Source organism: Otolemur garnettii, unplaced genomic scaffold (assembly GCF_000181295.1).
Source record: "Otolemur garnettii isolate 467f Iridium unplaced genomic scaffold, OtoGar3 scaffold00009, whole genome shotgun sequence".
NCBI lineage: Eukaryota > Metazoa > Chordata > Mammalia > Primates > Galagidae > Otolemur > Otolemur garnettii.
In genome coordinates this window covers 37,162,232-37,186,529 of record NW_003852404.1, presented here as the reverse complement: position 1 = coordinate 37,186,529, position 24,298 = coordinate 37,162,232, and the positions used below count along the sequence as shown (strand labels likewise).

At 38.1% G+C, this 24,298-nt stretch overlaps 2 protein-coding genes across 4 annotated transcripts in view; one reads left to right on the top strand and one right to left on the bottom strand.

The window, feature by feature from the left end:
* DCBLD2 (discoidin, CUB and LCCL domain containing 2) overlaps nt 1-6,040 on the top strand; it is a 79,545-nt gene extending 73,505 nt beyond the window's left edge. Inside the window, exons 12-14 of the mRNA XM_023509771.1 lie at nt 2,497-2,546; nt 3,433-3,570; nt 4,571-6,040. Of these exons, the coding sequence (XP_023365539.1) occupies nt 2,497-2,546; nt 3,433-3,570; nt 4,571-5,046 (664 nt within the window). The 3' untranslated portion in view covers nt 5,047-6,040. The remainder of the gene's footprint in view (nt 1-2,496; nt 2,547-3,432; nt 3,571-4,570) is intronic.
* A 3,801-nt stretch (nt 6,041-9,841) lies between these two features.
* Nucleotides 9,842-24,298, bottom strand: part of ST3GAL6 (ST3 beta-galactoside alpha-2,3-sialyltransferase 6) — a 68,463-nt gene continuing 54,006 nt past the window's right edge. For all 3 annotated transcript variants that reach the window (XM_003783951.3, XM_023509686.1, XM_023509687.1), the window contains exons 7-11: nt 17,737-17,832; nt 14,324-14,510; nt 14,097-14,234; nt 11,905-12,057; nt 9,842-10,181 (exon numbers count right to left, since the gene is read on the bottom strand). In XM_003783951.3, the coding sequence (XP_003783999.1) occupies nt 10,095-10,181; nt 11,905-12,057; nt 14,097-14,234; nt 14,324-14,510; nt 17,737-17,832 (661 nt within the window). In that variant the 3' untranslated portion in view covers nt 9,842-10,094. The remainder of the gene's footprint in view (nt 10,182-11,904; nt 12,058-14,096; nt 14,235-14,323; nt 14,511-17,736; nt 17,833-24,298) is intronic.

The window sequence follows — 24,298 nt, the reverse complement described above, 5'->3', positions numbered from 1 at the left end:
TTAGACCAGTAGAGATGTCATGAGTTGAGATAACTTAAGCAGGAAGGACAGGTTTGGTGGAGAAAAAGCAACTGATTTCATTTGTTCAGTCATTTGACAAGTATTTGAATACTTGGCTCCTACCCTGAGTCAAGTATTGAGCTGTCTTCTGGTGAGTCCATTGATGAACTCCCAAGCTTACAGATCAGGAACGTGACCACAAAATGTGCGCCAAGGGAGGAAGTTGGAGGATCCCAGACTCATGGTGTCGGGAAGGCTGACTGAGCAGACCCCGCAAGTTAAGTGTTGAGGCCAGTAGGGAGAGGAGAGGGGGCAGGCTTCAGGAAGTCCAGAGAGGACAGTGCGTGAGGCATTCAGTGTAATGACGAGACCTACAGCAACAATAGAAAATTACAGAAAATTAAATGCTGCTTACAGGCATTATGCTAAATTATTATTCTAAATTCATGTGCTAATTCATTTAATCCTCAAAACAGCCTAGGAAGCAAGTACTGTAATAAATCCAAAAGAAGAAAGTGAGACATAGCATAATTAACTTGGGCCAAGTCACCAGGCTCAGACCTGGCAGAGGGGAGTTTTAGGCCTGGTTTCAGGGCTCATGCTCTTATCCACTGCTGCCTCTGAATGTATCATGAACAAACAAATACAGTGTAACCCACTGTGGTTGAAGCACAGAGTGAAAGGATAAGAACTGGGAGGAGAGCTGTTGAGGGGACAAGGGTCAGGGCCTGAGGGCTGTCAGTATGGATGATGTGGAAGGGACCCTGTGGGTATTCAGATTCCCAAAAGGCAATTGAAGACATGCCTGGTTTCAGGACACAAGATCTGAGCTGGAGAAATGAGGTTACTGTTAATACTAAGAATAGACTAGATTGTTGATGAGTGGATTCATGGCAGGGAGTAAAGGAGCAGATGACATTGACAGACTGGAAACTAGGAGGAGAGTAATAATAAAAAACAGCTGTCACTTATTAAATCCCTAGCCCATGGCAAGCACTGTATGTGTAATGATTAAGTAACCTGAAGTTTTGTCACTTGAGGTTAAGTATATAAAATCCTTTATAGTATAATCCTTGACTAATATTCATACAGTGAAATTTATTGTCCTAGCCATATAGGGTATCTAAATTCAATTTAGAAAAGATTATTTAATTAATTTATTTATTTTTAGAGAAAGGGTCTCACTCTGTTGCCTAGGTTGGAGTACAGTGGTGTGACCCTAACTCACTGTCACCTGTTTGTTATTCCTGGGTTCATGGATCCTCCTGCCTCAGCCTCTGAAAATGCTGGGATTATAAGCAGGAACTCAGGAGTAAGAAGACAGTTTTTTAAATCTTATGATAATTAGAAGAACCAACATATTTCATTACTTCTTTTCCATTCAAGTTTTTGATTACCAGATTCAACACTGGCCCTCTCTTCCTCAATTTTTTTAGTACACTTCAGAATAAAGAAATAATATAAATATACCCAGGCTTTCAAATGAGGACACTTCTAACACAGTGATAAAAACATGTTCTTATACTGGAGCAGACTGTTTCCTAGTAGTAAAAGTCCATGGTGTGGGCTCTTTATAAAAGCTACATTTGTGATCTCAAGCAAATCACATTCTGTGATTGTTCTCATTTGTAGAATAATATCTGGTTTTTTGTTTTTTGGTTTTTTTTTTAGTTTGCAAAGCACTAATTTTAGTTAAATTAACTTTACACTCCCAAATCAGAAAATGTTCTTTTGTTTGCTTGTTTTTCTTTTGGTAAATAATAATTTGTAATGGAGGAAAAGGAGATTTCTCCTGGGGCAGATGAGTCACATTTCTGGGGAGAATGTTCTTCGTTGGAGACAGGGCTCTCATCTACCCAGAGACTGCAGTGACTCGCTGGTCTGGAGACTCATGTTCCCATCCCTCTGCCACTTGTTGCTGTGAGTGATAGTTTAATCCTGAGGTGATTACTCAGAGCTGATTGGGGGAATCAGGTCTGTGCAGTTAAGGATGTAAGACACATTAGACTTCTCTGGAATAAAGATTTATGGAAGAGAAGAAAGAAAAAAGAACAATGCTGACTAGAAAACCAAAAGCTTTTTTTTTTAGTTGTATGAATTTTGCAAATTAATTTTCAAAATTTGTATTTGAAACCTATAGACCTATCGTGATTTACCCACGAGAAGCCACATACCAGGGCTCAGTTTTTGGTTCCTTTCAGTTTTTTCATCTACAGACTTGGCTTTTTTAGTTTCTTTTATCCCTTTTGTATAGGCACTAGGTGAGTAACAAGGTAAACCTATGTCAGAAGGTAGTTGAATTCATCAAGAGTTGGGAATTTATAAGCCTCAGCAGTGGCAACTTTGAAAGTCAAATGAAATGGAGGGCTCCCTTGGTAGATCAGCAAGGAAAATGTGTACTCTCGACTAATTATTAACTTTGGTGCTTGTTCTGCACTTTCAGAGATTTCTTACCAATGAAATAACTTTGCTTGATATTTTTCTATATTTTTCCAGAAAGAAAAAAACCGAAGGCACCTATGACTTACCTTACTGGGACCGGGCAGGTAACCCATGTGGTGTTTGTATGTCGTTTCTGTCAGAGCAGATTTCTTCCCCTGCAGGTGGCAATAGTGAAAGAGGAGAGTGTTCTCAGGCCCACGTGAATCCCCAGCGGCAATCCCCAGTTAGAAAAGCGGAATCACTTTCTGTTCTCACAGTTTTTAACCTTCCCTTACTGCAAAACCTCTCCTAGTTAATAAGTAATGAAATAGAAAGTGCAAATTTCTCCTAACACAAGCTCTGTTCTTTCTCTTCGGGACTTCTCTGGTTTATCCTCCGTGTCTGTTTCTCCTGAGGAGACCAGCTTTCTGTGTGGCCTATGTGAACACTGAGCAGGAAACAGAGCTGTGGCCCCAGTAACACGGGGCGTGTGTGTCCTCTGCCGTGGCTAGTTGCCAAGGAAAGCCTGCCCTGCTGAGTTGTCATCTTCTGAATTGCTTCAAAGGACACCAGAGGCCCCCTGTTGGTTTCCCACTTCCTAGTTCTCACAACTACCAGTGACTCTTAGGAGCCAGGGAGAGTTTCTTGCTCAGACCAGGGCAGAAAAGGGCAGTGGTGGGGGCAGATGACAGTGCCCCAAGGTAGATCTTGAGATGTGTTTTTTGAGAAACATTATAAAAAGCACTGCAACGAGAAACTCTGTGTCTGCCTGCACTATACTATGTAATACCAATGATTTGCTTCTGCATATGCTTTTGATAGAGGTTTCTACCATATTCTGCTTTGCTCAGGATATTCTTCTCCCAAAGCAGAAAGTAAATTGAATATAAAGTCTAGTTTGTAGAGCTGTTTGCTATAGAAATGACTTAAATCCAACAAAGTTTCTCCTTTAATACTATCATTTGAGACATTTTTATGTAATGGTCTCTTTGGCTTGCAATCACAATGAAGGTTGGTGGAAAGGAATGAAGCAGCTTCTTCCAGCCAAATCAGTGGAACATGAGGAAACCCCTGTTCGCTACAGCAGTAGTGAAGTTAATCACCTGAGTCCAAGAGAAGTCACTACAGTGTTGCAAACTGACTCTGCAGGTAAATGTTTCAGCCTTAGGTTACCAGCTAAAGGGAGAAACTGCTTATGTTTGCTTTGGAGTTGACAGTTGTCTTTGATCTTTTTCATATATAAGAGATGACCTATTTTCTAAAGGTAGAAGCACTTTTTAAAAAGATGACCTTGAAGGCCAGGTGTGGTGGCTCACGCCTATAATCCTAGCATTTTGGGAGACTGAAGTGGGAGGATCATATGAGACCAAGAGTTCAAGACCAGCCTGAGCAAGAGTGAGACCCCATCTCTACAAAAAATAGAAAAATTAGCCAGGCCCAGTGATGCATGGCTATAGTCTCAGCTTCTAGGGAGGCTAAGGCAGGGGACTCACTTGAGCCCACAAGTTTGAGGTTGTAATGAGCTATGATGGATACCCAGTACTCTAGCAGGGGCAACAGAGACCATGTCTCAAAAAATAAAGGAAAAAAAAAAAAAAAGAACAGAGCTTAAGAGTCATTTCTGTGTCTTGGCTATTCCTTCCATAAAATTGGGGCATTCATATTTAAAGACACTGGGCATTTTGTATGTTAGCTGAGGTTTTGTTGGTTTTGCTTTGGGGAGAGGTACCAGGAAGAGGGAGAGCAGGAAAGGCGTAGAGAGCCTTGTGGTATTTGTCCTGTTAGGCTAGTACGTACCCATTTTAAACATTTCCTAATATTTGAGAAAGAAAATCTCCGACTTCTGGATATTTCTTTTCCAGCGAAATAACCATAAATCTAAGGAACATGTACAAACATTCTTTATGTAAAATTACACAAATAGGCTTTCTGGCATATAAACTTACTACTATGAGATACTAGATAGCATCTTTTATATTTATTTTTGAAGTTGGTTCTTATAGGAAGGAAATTCATAGGTTGGAGTTGATAGCAACAAAGTCCCCAAATGAAGTGTTTGCTTTTAGTATAATCTGTAGCTGGCACTCTAAATTATATAATCCCTGTGTTAATAAGACAACTTTCCTGTTGTGTTTTGTGATGTCCACAGAGTATGCACAGCCCCTCGTGGGAGGAATTGTTGGTACACTTCATCAGAGATCTACCTTTAAACCAGAAGAAGGAAAAGACGCAGGCTACGCAGACCTAGATCCTTACAACTCACCGGTGCAGGAAGTTTATCATGCCTACGCTGAACCACTCCCCATTTCTGGGCCCGAGTATGCAACCCCAATTGTCATGGACATGTCAGGGCACCCCACAGCTTCAGTTGGTCTGCCCTCCACATCCACTTTCAAAGCTACAGGGAACCAACCTCCCCCTTTGATGGGAACTTACAACACACTCCTCTCCAGGACTGACAGCTGCTCCTCAGCCCGGGCCCAGTATGATACCCCGAAAGGTGGGAAGCCAGGTCCACCTGCCCCAGATGAGTTGGTGTACCAGGTGCCACAAAGCACGCAGGAAGCACTAGGAGCAGGAAGGGATGGGGAAGGTGATGCTGCTTTTCACAAAGCATCGTTTTAAAGCACATGGCCTTTTTTTGATTATTAGTGGTAGTTAATATATAGAATGTATTACATATCTGTCACTGAAGTGGTTGGGGAAAATGTGGTGACCAAGGTACAGGAAACTACTAATCTTGCTTTAAAGGTATTAGTTACTGTGGCCCAGTTACTTGCCTGTTAAATTTCAAACATCCTATTTGTTACTACTGTAAAAAAACACTATTTTTAATACAAAAAAAAATTCCCTATAATGCACTTCAAAGAAATTAAAAATCACTGAGTATTTATTACCAATGCTGCAGGTACATTAATGAACTCAAGAGATGGCTCTCTAAGCCTGACTGGCAATAACGCACGGTACTGTTCTTGAAATATCTAATGGCTTGAAATTTTACTGTCTTTGTGAAAGGTGGGTACTATCATGATTGCTTCCTCTTCTATTCCTATATTCCTTTCTGATTTTTTTAAATAAGAAGTGTTATAAGCACTAATTATGAAGCAAGTTTAGATTACAGCCTTATACACTTATCCATCTTTCCTTAGGAAGATTTATAGCTGAGAAAACTCTGCGTTATAATGAACAGAGTGATTGTTCACTTTTTGACACTTTTAAGAACTTTTACATTTCAGGGTACATGACCTGGTCTCATTTCTGCTTGTTTTGCCCTGGACCCTTGGTGGCTTGCCCCATTCTTGTGTTTATAAAATGCTAAGTTTCAGTGTCATGAATCCAAATCCTTTAATGCCTGTACTCCTCTATGTAGAAACAGGAACAACTTTACAACTTAAAAAGCTTTAAAGGAGATTTCTCCTACCCCAACTTTATTGGCAGTGGGATTTTTCCTAGGAGAGTTGTGAAAAGTGAAGGGTTCTAAGTGAATGCTGTAAAAATGACTCACCTGTATTTATCATAGTTTAAGCAAAATCATTCCTTCAGAAGTAATGTAAATGACCTTGAAAATCAAAAAAAGTAACCAGAATTTATCCTTTTTTGTTTTATACACACACACAAACACGTCTAAATTTTTCTTTAGTTTCAAGGAATTTTATTACTTTCTAGACAAATAAATTTTTAGTTTCCCACAGTAAACTGCTACACAGAATATAAACCTGACATATATTCTTCAGGACTGTGTCAGTGTGCCCTGTGAGTGGTAAGCAACATGCGTAGTCCTTTATGTCAGGGAATAGACATTATAGCTTTCTTGCAAATGAATATCAATGCCTTGTTTTTGATACTTCTGACAACTTCCTTGTCATCACTTGTTCATGACCTGTCCTGAACTAGTTTTAGATAGCGTACAAATAGAAATCATCTGTAATTTATTAGCATATAGTGTAAAAAGCATTTGTAAGAGTCTTTAGACTGTCAAGTGACATGAGAAGTTCACATTTTGATATATGTTATGATAGAAACAAACGTGCTTGTCCATCCAGTTCTAGTCATTTCTGTTGGCCTTCGCTGCCAGATTATGACGTTGGCAGAATTCACTAAATTTGAACAATTATGAACAGTATTCATGTTGCTTACTTCCACAAACATATCAGTATTCTAAAACATTGCTTCAAGAAGAGAATCACTTATTTGTGCAGTCTTCCTGCCCTCTCCTTATATGATTTTGGTGGTTTTATTTTCATTTGCTTTTCCTTTTCCAGACAAACTTTGAGGCACAGTATCATTCACTGAAAAGCCAATACAAATGTTTCAAGATGTTGAAACAAAAAGCACAGATACTAATTAGACTTTTATTAAAACGTATATGAATGTGTAAAGCACATGTACTAGTGCAGTCATCCCCTTTCAGGTGGGAAGAGAGTAAACCAGTTGCTTTATTTTTTTTATTCATTCTTAGTACACAGAGGATATACTTTTCTTCAAGTCACATGCCTGTTTGAAGCTTTAAGAGAGATGTTTTCAATAACTGTTTCTTTTTCTCAAAGAAGTTTGCTGTTTTTGTGTAATTGTGTGTACCAGATTGTTTTCTCTGGAGTCATGTTTTTTGTTTGTTTGTTTGTTGAGAGGCAGGTATTTTCTGAAATCATATTGCTACACTGTGCTGTCCTTAAACTACCAATGAGTTTTATAAAAATCTAGTAGTAAACGTTGTATATTTTTCTTTCCAGATGAAGAGCTGAGCCTGATTCAAATGGTTTTTCTGGTTTGTACTTTTTTAAGTTTTTTTTCATATTAGAGGTTTTTTAATTTGTTCTTGTTTTTTACTATAATTCTATGTCTGATATATATACAGCTTTGGAGACAATCAAGTAACAACTGAAAATGTGAAAGTAACCATTTTCACAAAATTCCCTTGAATTTTTATTCTTTGCTTGAAACATTTAAAACATAAAGTCACTGGTTTATTGGATTAATTTTTTTTCTGTTATTGCAGTTACAGAAATAGAACCAGAAGAGGCAAGTATGGACATTATACGGTTCATAAAAGTACACTGACTTGGCTGTTACTTGATCTTAGGAACCAATGTAGTTAAAGATAAGATATTGTGAATTCTGATTTATATTTTATTAGACGCTGTAAATCTAGATAGATCCTGTTGTATGTGCCGGGGCTAGTCCGGTTATTTAAGTTCACATTTCATTATTTGCACTTTGCATTGAACAATGGGTTTATTTGCTGATGAAAATGGTTTGAGTAGAGAATTTATACAGAAATTAAAATGATGTTACGCATAACCTTGCCTCTCCCCTCTTCCCCTACCACCTCGGGAGTGGAGAGCAGAATATGAGCTCATCTAAATAAGAATATGGCCACAAAACTGTGGAAGGTGACAAAGCTTGAACTTCTTTGACTTGGCTTTACATGTTACCTGGAGAACAAAAGGGCTATAGAAACATCATGTCAGATGGGACAGTTAGAAGAAGCCAGAAGACTGTGGGACGTTGAAAGCTTTTCATACCCTCTTAAGCGAACTCAGTAAAGCTCTGTCTACAAATACAATTATTCCTTAATTAGCTCTGGCTTTTGGTTCTGAACTTGAGGTCCCTAAGCTGCAAGATCTAAATACGAGAGTTAGATGGTTATTAAAGTACTTCTTAGGTCAACTGTGGCATCAGTTCTCATTTATTCCAACTTGTGACTAGTTCCTCTTCCTTTTTATTTGTTTGGCACTGGGAAAAGTGGAAACAAAACATGTATTGAAATACATATTGGAAATAAAAACGGCTTCAACGTCACTGATACTCTTCCAGAATGTACTTTTCTTACCTCGTCATGTACTGTAGTCACCCAGTATTTGTATATGTTGCTAGAGTTTAGATTGTATAAATAGTGAGATTTTAATGTGTTCATGTGTTTTTAATAAATTGTATATATGTCTTGCTCAGATTATTTGGCTTAAATAAAACAAACCTAAGGTTTGTAGCTTTTTCTCACACTACACAAAATGCCAGATTCCTCAATTTTAACATCACACAAATTTTATTGCTATAACATTATGGTATTTCCAGCAACATTCAAAAATGCCACTATTGACTTTTCACTTTTTCTGTGGCCAGTACCCTTCTTTTTGAAGCCTGATAGGCATCAAACTGAACATCAGCGGCCACGGTGCAGTGTGTGGCTGTGGGTGGTGTGAACATATGTGGATTCTAGCCTGGTACCTGCCTTTTCCGCATCAAAGTTATTAGAAGAATCCAGTGAAACTGTAGCACTGTGCAAACCTGTAGCACTGTGCAAACCTACGCTAGCATTAGCAAAACACAGTCCATAATTAATGTCTGATCTGGGTTAAGTCGCCTACTAGTATTCTCCTCTTACACTGCTTCCAAGTATTTTTTTATTCCTGTTTCTCGGCCTGATCTAGTATTTCTCCCTTTACACACTCTCTTAGAGAGGTAGGTTGGTTGTCAGGAACGCCAGTGTTTCCCAGTGATTACTTGTGATGACTTCAGGAACGCCAGTGTTTCCCAGTGATTACTTGTGATGACTTCAACTTAACCTCTTCTGACATCTTTTACCTCCATCCTTCTTAGGGTGACTCTTCTCTTCCTTTTAGTCCTTCATCTCTTCCCTCACACCTACAAATTGCCTTTGATTGTACTCATTAAAATTTGGGAAGGGACACTAGCTCACATTCGTGGGACTGGCTTGCTTCATCCCATGTGGTGTACTCTAGGTAGCCAGCAAAGCTTTCCACTTGAAGATCAGCTTTAATCATGTAAACATGGAGATTTTTCATGAAAATACCACTTAAATCCAAAAAACAGTTTGATTCTTTTGAAAGGTTTACTTGCTCGGTTGTCATCTTTGCCTTCACTTAATTTACTTCAAATAGAAAGACTTTAAAATTAATGAATAAATTAAGCCAGATAAAAAATAGGGAAGAATTTTGTCCTTGAGCTTCCCCAGCTCAGCTTCTTTGGATATAAACTTTTAATTTAAAATAATGCAAAACCACCAGACTTGAGTAATTTTTTTAGTTATTTACTCATCCAGAATTTTATGGCTAGCCTATTTCTTTTACCTTACAAAAAATAACAAAAAATACCCTCTTCATTCAACTAAATTACTCAGTATGATCATGATTTAGCTTATTGCAAGGGGAACAAAGCTTAATCAACCAGTATGAACTTAGATGTCCCTAGCAAAATGGTCCCTGTTTGCCGCATGAAGGTACAATCACGTGCCATTCCCACCAGCTGGGTTTACAGTAGCCAATATACTTCTCAAAATGTCATTTTGTAGTTGAGAAATCATGAAATTGTGGTAAACTAAATTCCCTTACTCATTAAGAAGTCACATTCCTTCAAAAGTCTAGGATGAATGAACTATAAAAAAGGTGTTTAAGAACACCCAGAAAACTAGCTTATTTTAAAAACACAATGCAATGAAAACTTATTTCCCTGATAACTAAACATTTCTTGGTTTTTATAAGTTAAATATATAGTATTCACAGAAATTAAGCTGGTGATTATAAATCACCAGGCAGCAAAAGACTTAATATACATAATTACATGACGTGTGCCTCCAACATATTTAAAAATAAACTAAAAATTACAGTATAAAAATAAAACTAATACTGTAAGCATCATCTTCTGAGTGTGTGGGGTCAATCTTGAGTCAAGTTGATGACAAAGTTTTTGTCTATAATGTCCTTCAAAAAGAGCTGCTCTGCGGTCACATTGTGGTATGCGTTCTAAAAAAAAGAAAAAGGAGGTTATCTGTCCCACTCTCAAAATAGGAACAGCAGCCAGAGAAAATTCTGTATATACAAAGTTCTAAATGAAAAACAGGAATCTCAATTAAGACACGTGCACTTTTAACTTTCGTTACCTTTCTACTTTTTTCCTTGCTCGTCATTGTATAAGAACTTTCCCTAAAGCCCATTTTCTCCACTTAAACTCTCAAATAGGAGGTGCCTTCAGATCACAACCCCTGGCATACTGAATCATAGTGTAAATCTAGAGACCAAAATTTTAAGTCCAAATACGTTGTTCTCTTTTTTATGAAAGCAGCACCTGGAGCTCATTTTTTTAAAATCCACCTGGAGATAAACTATGATGCATGGTTCAGTTTAAGATGTGTTTTTAAAAAATTATTCTGTTCTGTAGATAGATATCCTGATTTTCATTGGGAAGTTACTTCAATATTCTGTTCTTTAGGTTACTCTGAAATAGCATTAATGCTACAGAGAAGATTAAGCTCGTTTCTCCTCATCCCTAATCTAAATGTTCCAGGCACCTAATTCTTGAACTATTCAAGTGTTTGTCTTGTCTCAGATTAAGGATGCAGGGAGTAGGGGTGGGGGACAGTATTTGGGGATGACTTAAAGGGACTGATTTCATGAGATACAGCATACACTTTACATCAAATAATTCATATTTTAAGATTAAAGGTGTTAAGGTCAGGCATGGTGGCCACATCTGTAATCCTAACACTCTGGGAGAGTGAGGCAGGTGGATTGCTTGAACTCAGGAGTTCAAGGACAGCCTGAGCAAGAGCCAGACCCTGTGAAGTGAAGTGGCAGGTGCCTGTAGTCTCAGCTACAAAGGAAGCAAGAGAATCACTTGAGCCTAAGAGTTTGAGGTTGCTGTGAGCTATGATGCCATAGCACTCTACCCAGGGGAATACAGTGAGACTCATCTCAAAAAAAAAAAAAAAAAAAACTGTACAGATGATAACATTTAATCCATCACATGTGATACACTATTACTCTAAGAAAAATAGAAAACGCCCTCCCAATTAAAATAAAAATCCTCAGAATCAAATCTACCACTATTGATCCCTCCCCTTTCAAGAGAAGCATGTTCTAATACAACCTCTTTGACCATGAAGATACTTTTATGGGCTTAAAATATTCTGAGACTATTTCATCTACTTAATCGGACAAAAAAAATTACTGTGACCATAGCAATGCTTGTAGATGAATTTGTAATATCTCAAACAGCAAGTTGTCTATACTCTTTTTTTTTTTTATTAAATCATAGTTGTGCACATACTCTTATAGAACATCTAAAGTAAGGGTTGGTCCCTTTGTGGGTTTTGTTTTGTTTTGCTTTTAATTTAGTTTTTTTTTTTTTTTTCTCTTTTCTTGAGACAGAGTCTCTGCTGCCCAGGCTAGAGTGCTGTGGCATCAGCCTAGCTCACAGTTACCTCAAACTCCTGGTTTTAAGGGATCCTCCTGCCTCAGCCTATGTGGGTTTGATGACCCTTGGCAATAATGAAGTTCTCCCAGGGGTCTGATGCCCACAAACTGGGAATTCTGCTACAGGTAAAATAATCTTGATTTGAGTCCTATTTTCAGCCCTTGGTCAATCCCTCACCCTCTCAAAACCTGTTCTCTCAGGAAAATGAGAAGGTGAGAAGAGAAAATGAGTTGTCCAATGTTCAAGATCAAAGATTATATCCAAGTACATTACCTTATTCATCGAAGACATGGTGGTGTTCCCATAGTAGTGCAAAGGACTCTTGAGGTCAGAAAAGTTGTACTTAAACCCAGCTAGGTGAACTTCGTGACATATGTGAAATGCCAGTGTGATGGCAATAATTCCTGTTGTTGGGTGTTTGGGTTTCTGGTGGGGGGAGATGAAAGTTTTTTAAAAATCCAAAGGGGCTACTTGTTTCCAAAGCACATTTGCTTGGCCTACTTTTATAAAATAGAGATTTCTGAAAACTTCATCAGGCGAGAAATATTTAATTAAACCACCATGTTCCGAGGCTCAAGCCCAAAACGCTACACATATATATACCCCACCTCTGGAAAGAATATAAATGGCCAGCCCCTCACTAACGTACAATATTTCACCCCATCTCTCTTTTCAACAATTCTGCTTCCATGTTTACCTACTTTCTTTTCTCATCATCTATATTTCCCTCTATTAAGTCATTCTCTTCATACAAACATATCATCTAAAAAAATGAATGAAACAAACTTCGCTTGATCCTATGTCGTCTCCCAATAATTGCTCCATTTCTCTGATCCCTGTTCTAGCAAAGCTCCATTAAAGATTTGTCTTCGTTTCTTCCTGTCCCAAGTTCTCTTTAACGCCTTTCGGCAGGCTTTCTTCCTCTTCCTTGTCAGTGTTGCCAATGTGACCTCCATGACCTCAAACCAGGGTTTCGTATTTGGGCTTAACCTCTGCATAGCATCTGACATGGCTGACCTTTCTTGAAATACAGCAGAATCCTCATCTGGCTTCTAGGACACTATGTCCTAGTGGGACTAGTATAATCTAGTTACAACTATTTCTACTATCTCTAAATATGATCAGAGTTTTCCCATGCTTTTGGAATTAAAAAGATTTTTTTTTAAAGGGATACATCTCATCATACCTTATTTAGGAAAATAGGAGTTAAAAAGTCACAAAGCACACAATGAGAAGCTGTCTTTTACTGTCAAAATTACTAACATCAAGTTTAAACTTCAAATATGTATGCTTTTTGACTTGAAAATTCTACTTCCAGGAATCTATCCTACAGTAATCACCAAGTGTGCAGAACACTCCTATACGTTCGTATACTATTACATTATTTATAAAGGAAAAACGATTGTGTACATCCAAATGTCTGTAAATATGGGAATAAATAGAGGGGAAAAAGAAAACAGAACAATACCTATGGTGTAATTATAATTATATTGAACAAACAAAAAGGGTATGCATTTATGTTCATTAATGCATAGGAAATAGCCTAGAAGGACACAAAAGTTGGAAAAGATTGGGCGATGACATGGGTTACTAAAGAGAGAAGAGGCGTGTAATTTCCTTTTTTGTTTTTATTTTGTAAGCTATTTGATTTTAAGAATGTAACACTCTAGAATTTCTTAATCATGTTTTTTATCATGGTAAAGAACAGATGCACAATGTATATATTTTTTGGCAGGGAAACACCTCATTTCAGCTGAGGTATTACTACATTAAACAGTTACTCAAGCTTCAAATGAAAAATAGCTCTATGTCACTCTATGGGGTCTAGAAAGGATTGTCTTCTAGGGAATGTAGACAAATAGGGCTACTAGAGTCAAAGTCAGTAAGATTTCATTCAATTAAATAATTTGGAGTTTCAAGAGCTTTCAGTATCAATGTAACTACCATTATTTGAGAATTTAGTGCCTCGTTACTTGAGAACGTTTCCCTCTGTCGGCAGAGATATTTCTGGACTACCTTATTGTGCTTCCACACCTTTCCTCTGGCTTGCTTATGTTGTTTTTTTGGACTGTCCTAAATGCTTTGGACAGTTCTTTATACTGAAAAGTCATGCACTTGTCCTGAAGCCAGTCCTGCTCCTGGGAGCACAAGCCTACCCTTCAGCCCACCCAGTAAGACTCCTTGCTGCCGGACACTGAAGATGAAGTTAGGAGAGGTCACCTATTTGGATATCACAAAGAAACCCCAGGAAGGCCCTGAAAAGGCAGGAAAACCCACTCCATGTAAGATTCTTTTCCTTGCAACCTGAAAAACGTTTAACAGTAAATACCCACAGATAATTAATTTCACTAACTCAGAGGTGGCCATGAGCCATGGTTCTCATGTAGTTTTGAAGAGTTCCCATGACCCTCCATCCCACTTCAGCCAGAGCTTTAGTTTGAAACATTGCCAACATATACACATACCTGATTTTTGGGAAACACTTTTGGAAAATGAAGCAGTTGATAAGCTGCTGTCCTAATAATGAAAGGATCTAGTATTCTGATTTGATAAGGTTTATAGATCAGGTTTAAGGCTGGTTTCTTCCAAAAACCATTAGTGTTCTGAAATAAAGTAACATAGAACGTTACTGTTGTCTTTATTTTTAAGGGAAAAAATAAGGTAATCTGAGAGTTCAATTTTGCCTACTTACTATTTTGTCACCGACCAACAATTCCAGCAGCCACCTTAAATCATGTGTTTTAAAAGCAGTAAGAATAGCCGTCGTATTAGGATCATTGTGAATGGGATCTGAAAAAACAGATTCTGGATAAAAAAGTCGGAAGGTTGTCCTTCTTCCAACTTCCTCTTCATGTCCTAAAACAGGACCATTATTCATTCTGTGGGTAATAAAACACATAAGATTTCTATTACAACTCTCAGAGGTTTCAGAGTTAGACAAACATTAGCCATTTATCCTGTGCTCTAAAGCCACAAGACAATTTATAGATTTTTTTTATACCTAATGGCCAAGGAGATAATTCTTTTTCAGGAAATAGCTACTTGATCAAAGGCAGAAGCATTCATTTGTATTTGAAAATTAATTGCAGAGTCAATCATAATTTAATCTCACTACCAAAAAAACTGAAGAAATGGGAACATAGAACCACAAAATACCAGACTTAATAGAGATCTTGGAAGACAACTATACAACCCCCCTTGGATTTACAGATAAGGGCTCTGAGGTCCGTAGAGCTAGAGTTACTTGCCCAAGGTCACACAGTCATGTAGGAGGTGGATGTGTATCAGGCAAGCAGAATCACATTTAAGTTCGTTTGAAGACTCATCAAAATCGTTCTGCTTTGTAATAAAGCAATAATATAAAATTGTTGTTTTACAGTCAAGCACGACCAAATAAATATCTACGGCTGGAGTGAACTAAAGAACCACAAAGGATCTACTATTGGTTTTGTGTCTGCTCAAAGCCAAGGTTAGACATGCACTATTTATGCACACAGTATGAAAGCATGCAATAGAAAAAGGAATGCTTTGTTTCCAAAACAGTGTTCCCTAGGAGAACACTTTTACCCTTTGCCACTAACTCTGTGTAATATAAGACGGTCTTAGTAACACGTAAAATGACTTTCAAAATGTACTAGTGGTATTTTCTCACACGGTCTTCCTGTGGTTCTAAATGACCAAATTTAGACAAACTGTGATTGCTTAAAAATTGTTTTGTGGGTACATTATGACAGCTTCCTTAAAATAGATAATAAACAGAAAACAAGATGATCTTTCTATGTTGAAACCCTAAGCAGCTTTTAACCCAGCAAAACACCCAACACTGCCAGGTCATCCCAATGCCTTGCCCCAGTGTGCTAGCTTTCCTGTTCTTCAAGAGACTAATCACAGCTACTCCCAACACACACTCTTACCCCAGATAATGACCTTACCAAAACCTTTCTCTGAGAAAATAGATAGAAAGGTCCTTGGTTTCCCATTTCTACAGCTAAGGAACTCTTTTTTTTTTCCCCTTAACAATTTTTCATTAAATCATAACTGTGTACATTAATGCATTTATGGGTACAATGTGCTGATTTTATATACAATTTAGAATGCTTACATCAAACTGGTTAACATAGCTTTCACCTCACTTAATTATTGTGTTAAGACATTTATACTCTACTCTTAATAGACTTGACATGTACCCTTGCCATATGCACCATAGGTGAAGTCCTGCTGATTATCCTCCCTCCACCTGTCCTCCCCCTCCCCTCTCCTCACCCTTCTTTTCCCTCCTTCATCCTGGGCTATAATTGTGTTTTATCTTTCATATGAAAAGTGTGGGCGATTATATATTGATTTCTTAATAATACTGAGTACATTGGGAACTCTTGGTAGGTGTAATCATAATCCTGACCCCTTTTCCATTACAAAAGATTAATCACACTCTGCTCTGGAGCCCTGGACCCCTACCCAGCTCTTTTACCACCCAGCTCTCTTTTTCTATTCATTTCTATTGGTTTACTGGTATGCTCTAGCATCTCTTATCTGTACAAAAGAAAAGAAAACAGTCTCCCTTGATTGCATAATCATCTCCAGGTACCAGTCATTTCTCTATTCCCCTTCAAAGCAAAATTGTCAAAGGAGTGCCCTGCACTGCACGGGTTTCTCCACTTCCTCATCTGTCATCTCCTCTTTAACCCACTCCAGATGGCTTCTTGCCACATCATGCCATTAAGCCTGCTTTTCTCGGGTTGCCAGTCCAATGGGCACCTCTTGGTTGTTATTGTGCATGACCTATCACCAGCACGGACATGGCTGATCCCTGCCTCTGTCATGAACTTCTTTGCACTCTTGACTTCTGGGATCACTTTCTCTTGATTTTCTTCCTACCTCACTGGTGGATCTTCTCCATCCCTTCTACACACTCCTTTTTCTGTGCTCAACTTCTAAGTGTTGAGTGCTCCAAGGCTCAATCCTGGGCCCACTTCTCTCTTTTAGTGTCTCCCTGGCAAATCTTAACCAGCCTGTGGATTAAACACAGCTTATCGGCCGCTCACTGTGAAGATTTTAACCTGTCTGTCCAACTGTCAGTGTAAACCTAGTATGTATCTCAAATCTATCATGTTCATACAGAAATCTTGTTTTTCTCTAATCTGCTCCTACCTCAGTCTTTCCCAAATCAATAAATGATACCACTCTCCAGCCAGTCCCTCATGCTGAAAACAGAGTAAGAGGTATCTTTGGTTCTTGTATTCACATTTCTCCCCATATCTAACATAATAACGAATCCTGATGAGTCTGCATCTAAAGCATATCTCCAGTCTGTCTGCTTATCTCTTTTCTCTACCATAACAATTGTGTTCCAAACCATGATCATCTCCTACTTGAATACAGCAACCTAACTGGCCACCTTCTTTCCACTCTTGTCCCTGACATTCTATCCACATGTTTCTCTTGGTTAAAAACCTTCAAAGTTTTCCTCTTGTGCTTCAAATCCAAGCTTCTAATCCTAGCTTATGAAGAAGCCCTATACAGGCTGCTCTTTGCTCATCTCTTCAGCTTCCAATTGTACCACTCTCCCCAGCCTGCCACCCTCCAGCCTCATGGGATCATTTTGTTTTGGTTTAGTTTTTATGCTGCTAAAACTCAGGATCATATCCTTCTGAGGACCTCCAAGAAACATTCTCTCTGCTCCTCCATAATCTTCATATGGCTGCTACTGTATGGTCACTTAGGCCTAGCTTTAATGTCTCTTCAGAGTGGTCAGCTATTCTAAAGGAGCCGCTCAATCAGATCCTGTCATATCATTTTTTGTCTATAAGGCATTTTAAAAATTACTGTCTTCCTCCCTTCATTAGAATATAAGCTCCATATCATGTAAGAATGGTGTTTTTACCCACTACTATTGCCCTGTGGCTAGAAATGTACCTGGCATATGAAGGAGCCTCAATAAATATTTGCTAAGTGAGTGAAATTTAGGCTTACCTTTAGCGAACAACTGAAAGAGAAGGTTGTGTAATCAAGTACATAAACACTTTGACGCAACTCCCCTGGTTGCAGTAAAGTAGAAAATCATATTATTCTGAAACAATTCTAGATTGGCAAATAGAAAACATTTACCTTATTATTACATCATAGGAGTCGATTTTTTCTCCTAATGTCTTATTCTTCAAAACTCCTCCATTACCAACCACCACACACTTCTTACATGGCACACTGTGGGACAGATAGATAAGTGAGAAATTGAGCCATCTTTTATAAAGCTGGGTGATTTCAAGACCCATTTATATGTTCAGAAACCCAATGCCAAATTTCACTTATAGCACAAATAGAAAAAGAACCAATTGTGACTTATAGGTCTAAAGATGTTTTAAGAGTTACAAGATTCAATAAATAACATCCTATAAGAAGAATGTATCACAGTTGTCAGCAACTATTAACTCTCACAAGCCTATACACATTCTCGCATTTGGTTCTCCTGACCACCCCTTAAGATAAGTGAGACTGGTATCCCATTACACAAATGAGGAAATGGGTTCAGAAAAGTATTATATAACATTTCAAAGTCATACTCCAAACTAGTATTTTGATCCAGACCTTTAGACTACAAAACACCCCTCCATAGACGATTCTGCATGAGTGTTTTACATTACAACTATATACATCTTTTGCCAGCATTAACCATTCCTCTGAGATTCTACCTCTGGCATTCTGTTGCCTAAATGTGGAGATAGACAGTTGGGAATCTGGCAGGAAGAGCGTTCTGTACCCTATCCATATGCACTTCAATCTCCTAAACTTGAACTGGTCTTTGGAGCTTAACCAATACAAACTAAAAGTTCACTCCGTGTTCCTGGCAAAGACTGTAAAAGGAGGACACAAAGGGAGAATTCTGTTGCCAGCTGGGATCAGCCTAGAACCATAGATTGTACACTATTGGCTATAGACAAACATGGCTCTGGCTTTTTGTCTCCCAACTCTTACCACCACCCAGTCAAGCCTAAAGAAGTGACAAAACAGACCTGGTCCTTCCCCTCTGGGGAACAAAACTACAGAACAGAAGGCTGTTTCTGCTGTCCTTCCAGGACCCTCAGGACATCAAAATTCTAAAGAGAAAACTGTTTCTTAAAGAACTGGGAAATCAGCAGACCCCTAGAACTCAATATCTCTAGGCTTTTAGGAAATTAGTGAGTAGAAAAAATGTATAAATGCTATAGAATATTTAAACATAGAGAATGCAGGAATATAGGAACTATTTTAAAAGAGCCATATATTGGCCTTTCGGGTTAAGGAGAGACAATGTAAACATTCATATGTATGTAATTTATCACCTTTTCTTAGTAGAATTTGTATAGCTTATTTAATTATGTTATAAGTTTTAACTCTTCAACATTTTCAAAATACATCTTAACATTTTAACTGGGGGATTTTAGCCCTCCAAATATTAAAGAGTCATGTCTAGATCAGTGTCTGTGATACCAGACAAGAACAGTTGCACAGGCTGGTGGGGTTGGAGACATGGGGATGAGATTGTTCAAGAGATGCTCCTTAATGGACATGTTGCATGTCACAATGTGTTCTATGGGTGTTTGTTTAAATCTATTTGTACTAAACTAAGAAAATAACATTATCCCTAGATTCTTTAAACAAATTTGACTTCAATCCGTATTCTAGGGAGCCAATTTTATCAAAGTCCCTTTACTCAGTGGCCATGTAGCATGGCTAAAATGGGAGCCCCAGTGAATATTTAAAACCTTTCCTCTCAAGGTATTGCCATTATCTTCATGAGACCCAGCTCGGAAGTGCTCTACAGCCCTCACAGCTTATCTGGCCTTCACAACTAACTGCACCAATTTAATTCAGATCTGAGGTAAATCTTCTGAAGCTGGGTTCATCTCCCCACTGGGAATACTAGGCAAGGCTGGGCACTGGAAAGCAAGGATAAGAACAGATAGGACTGAAGTAACAGCTGCTGCCATGAGATGACCTGCATGTGAGTGGACAAAGAATATCTATATATGGTGCCTAATCATCCCCTTCCGATGAAAACTGATGTCTACTTCCTTATCCAGGGAAAGGCTAACTTTTCCTGATTCCAGGTGCCCCAGTGGCTCCAGTATCCATCCTGGCCTGGGTTCCCCAGACTGCCTGACTCCAATTACACCAAACATGCAGGGGCAAGGGCCATAAGCACAGGCCACCAGCATATCCTCCTCCCACCCCCAGATTCTTATCCTCAACAAAAGACTTCTGATCCACAAGCCAAACTTCTGATGCTGACACCTGAAAGAGGTAACTCAGTTCAGTCCTAGACATAGCCAGGTCTATGATGTTACACAACAATAAACTGTCAAGTTGCACCTTATTATTTCCTCTCTCCCAGACTGGATTACAGATAGTCATCAAGCCCAGATGTTGTATACCTCAAAAAGAATTATGGAAGAGCATTAGCCATCTGTCATACCACAGAGGCTACATCACCAATCCCCACTCAGGTTCAAGGTCGTAGCCTCTTCCCACAGGCCTAACTGGCCCTTTTGGCTAAAAGAAAAGGGGAAATTACAGGCAGATCTCTTCTGCAGGATCCTCAAGAATTAGCTACCAAGAGAGGGTCATTCCTTGTGCTCAGTCTCTCCTATTTATGGTCCCAGAAGGTTCAAGGACTTGGAAAGAAATCATATAGACACTGCCTCACTCAAGAGAACTCCCAACCCAAAAACTCATTATGGTTCAGGTCACCATACTTTCATTTTCCCTTTCTTTCTTTTCTTTTCTCTCTCCTTCCCTCCCTTTCTCCCTCCATTTTTCCTTTTTAAAAAAATCTATTTGAGAGAATTACTGTAGAAAACTTCCCAAGTATTGCCAGAGAGCCAGTTATCCAGATACAAGATGGTTATTGAACACTGGGAAGATTCACAGCAAATGGGACATGTCCAAAATACACAATATTCAACCTGGGCAAAGTCAAAGTGAAAGAGAAAATTCTACAAGCAGTTAGACATAAGCAACTCATCAGGGTAACAGAAGACTTATCAGTGGAAACCTTACAGGCAGGAGGGAGTGGGCCCCTATCTTCATCTTTCTTAAACAAACAAACAAAAAAAAAACACTACCAATCTATAATATGTCCTATAAAACTAAGTTTCACATTTGATGGAGAAATTAAGTCTTGTCAGGCACACAAATGCTAAAGGAATTCACCAAGTCCACACCAGCCCTGCAATAGGACTCAGACCTGCACTGTACATAGACTAGCACAGTAGATACCCACCTGTGCAAAAAATGCCAAAGCTAAAAGTCAGACCACAGTCACCACTAGAAGTAAAACAAAGCAATAACGTCCTATTCAATAGGAAGAACAGAAATTTACCCCCCTTATCAGTTCTTTCAATAAACGTGAATGGCTTGAACTCTCCTCTCAAGAGATACAGGATGGCTGAATGGATAAAAAAGTGCAAGCCAACAAACTGCTGTCTCCAGAAAATAAATCTAACCCACAAGTTGAGGAATAGAAAATAAAATTTCATGCAAATGGAAGCCAAAAGAAAGCTGCTATAATAGTCTTATATAAGCTAACACAGACTTCAAATCAATAAAAGTAAAGGAAAACAAACTGGAACAATTTAACAAGAAGATATAACAACTTTGTTTATACACCTAACACAGGTGCACAGAGATTCATAAAACAAATCCTACTTGATCTAAACAAAATAATAAACAACAGCATCTTAATTACTGGGGATTTCAACACCCCTCTAACATAACAGGACAGATCCTCCAAACAGAAAATAAACTATGAACTCTAGAACAAATGGGCCTAACAGACATTTATTGAACATTCTACCTCAAAACCACCAAATATATGTTCTTCTCATAAGCTCATGGAATATTCTCTAAGTCTGATCACATCCTAGGCCACAAAACATCTCAACAAATTTTAAAAAAATAGAAATTATACCATGAATCTTCTAAAACACAATAGAGTAAAATTAGAAATCAATTCCAATGGAAACACTCATCTACACAAAGTCATGGAAACTAAATAATCTACTGCTGAATGACACTTAGGTTAAGGAGGAAAACAAAAGATTCTTGGAACTAAATGATAAAAGGAACACAAATTATCAAAATCTGTGAGATTCAGCTAAAGCTGTCCTGATAGGAAAGTTCATAGCCATAAATGCCCATACCCAAAAGACAGATCGCAAATCAACAATCTAATGAATCATCTCAAGGAAGTGGAAAAGTAAGAACAAACCAATCCTAAACAAAGCAGAGGAAGAGAAATAACAAAGATCAGAGCATAACTAAATGAAAATGATAACACAAGAATTATATAAAAGATTAATGGAATGAAAAATTAGTTTTTTGAAAAGATAAACAAAATTGGCAGACTACTTGCTAGATTAACCAGAAGCAGAAGAGCAAGAGCTCTAATAATATTAGCTCAATCAAAAATTAAAAAAAAAATCCTAGCCAACACCATGGAAATACAAAATATCATCTCTGAATACTATAAAAACTCTATGCAGAGTGGATGGCGCCTGTGGCTCAGTGAGTATGGTGCTGGCCCCATATACTGAGGGTGGCGGGTTCGAAACTGGCCCTGGCCAAACTGCAACAAAAAATATCCAGGCACTGTGGTAGGTGCCTGTAGTCCCAGCTACTCAGAAGGCTGAGGCAAGAGAAGCACCTAAGCCCAAGAGCTGGAGGTTGCTGTGAGCTGGGACACCATGGCACTCTACCGAGGGTAACAAAGTAAGACTTCGTCTCTTAAAAAAAACCCAAAAAAGCCTCTATGCACATAAACTTGGAACTTAGAGGAAATGGACAAATTCCTAGAAACACACAGCTTCCCTAGGCTCAGTCAAGAAGAAATAGATTTCCTGAACAGAACAATATCAAATACTGAAATCCAAGCAGCAATAAAAAAATCTTCCAACAAAAAAAGTTGCAGACCAGATGATTTTACATCTGCATTTTACCAGACCTACAAAATCTAGTACCTATCCTGAAGAAATTATTCCATAATATTGAGAAGGAAGAAATCCTCCTCACCATGTTTTATGACGCCAATATCACCTTGATACCAAAGCCAGGAAAGGACTTAACAAAAAAATATCTACAAACCAATATCCCTTATGAAATAGCCATAAAAATTATCGGTAAAATCCTAGAAAACCAAATTCAGCTACACATCAAAAAAATTCACCATGACCAAGTGGGCTTCATACCAGAGATGCAAAGATTGTTCAACACATGCAAGTCTATAAATGTAATTCTCCACAAAATAGAAGTAAAAACAAAGACTATATGATCCTCTCAATAGATGAAGAAAAAGCATTTAACAAAATTCAGAATACTTATAATAACAACACTTAACAAAATTGGCTTAGATAGGACTTACCTCAAAATTATTAAAAGCCATACACAGCAAACCCACAGCCAACATCATACTGAACAGTGAAAAACTGAAAGCATTCCCACTTAGAACTGGAGCAAGACAAGGTTGTCCACCATCACCACTTCTATTGAACATAGTGCTGGAAGTCCTAGCTGGAGCAATCAGACAAAGGATGGAAATCAAAGGAATATAAATGGGGAAATAAGAAGTCAAACTATCACTCTTTGCTGAAAATATGATTTTATATCTATAAAATGCCAAAGATTTAACCAAGAGACTCTTGGAATTGATAAATAAGTTCAGCAAAGTCTCAGGTTACAAAATTAATATACACAAATCAGTGGCTTTCATATATACCAAGAACAGGTAAGCTGCACACCAAATCAAAGACTCAAGACCCTGCACAACAGCAACAAAAAAAGAAAAAGAAAATTCCTAGAAATATATTTAACCAAGGAGATAAAAGACCTTTACAAAAAGAAAAATGAGTCTCTGAGGAAGTAAATTGCAGAGATGTACACAAATAGAAAAATATGTCATTCTCATAGATTGACAGAATCAACATTGTTAAAATTTCTATACAAAGCAATCTACAGATTCAATGCAATCCCCATTAAAACACTAATGTCATTTTTTGTAGATCTAGGAAAGATAATTCTACACTCCATATGGAGCCAGAAATGACTCCATGTAGCAAAAGAAAACTTAGAAAGGATAAATTGGAAGCCATCACTTACTAGACTTCAAGCTATACTACAAGGCTGTAGTAATCAAAACAGCATGGTACTGGCACAAGAACAGAGATATATACCAATGAATCAGAACAGAGAGCCCAGATATAAAACCATCCTCACATTGTTATCTGATTTTTGACAAAGGTGACAAAAAATATACACAGGGAATCAAAATCCCTGTTCAATAAATGATGCTGAGAAAAATGGATAGCCACATGTAGAGGACTGAATTAGGATACACATCTCTCACTAGTCACAAAAATTAACTCATAATGGGTAACCAACCTAAACCTAAGACATGAAACTATAATAATTGCAGAACAAAAAACTCTTATAGACATCAGCATAGGCAAAGAACTTATGGAGAAGATCCCCAAAAGCAATCACAACAACAGAAATAAAGAAATGGGGCTTGATCAAATTAAAAAGCTTCCACACAGCCAAGGAAACCATCAGGAGAGCAAATGGACAACCGACAGAATGGGAGAAAATATTTGCATGCTATAAATCTGATAACCAGAATCTATAAAGAACTCAAGTAAAT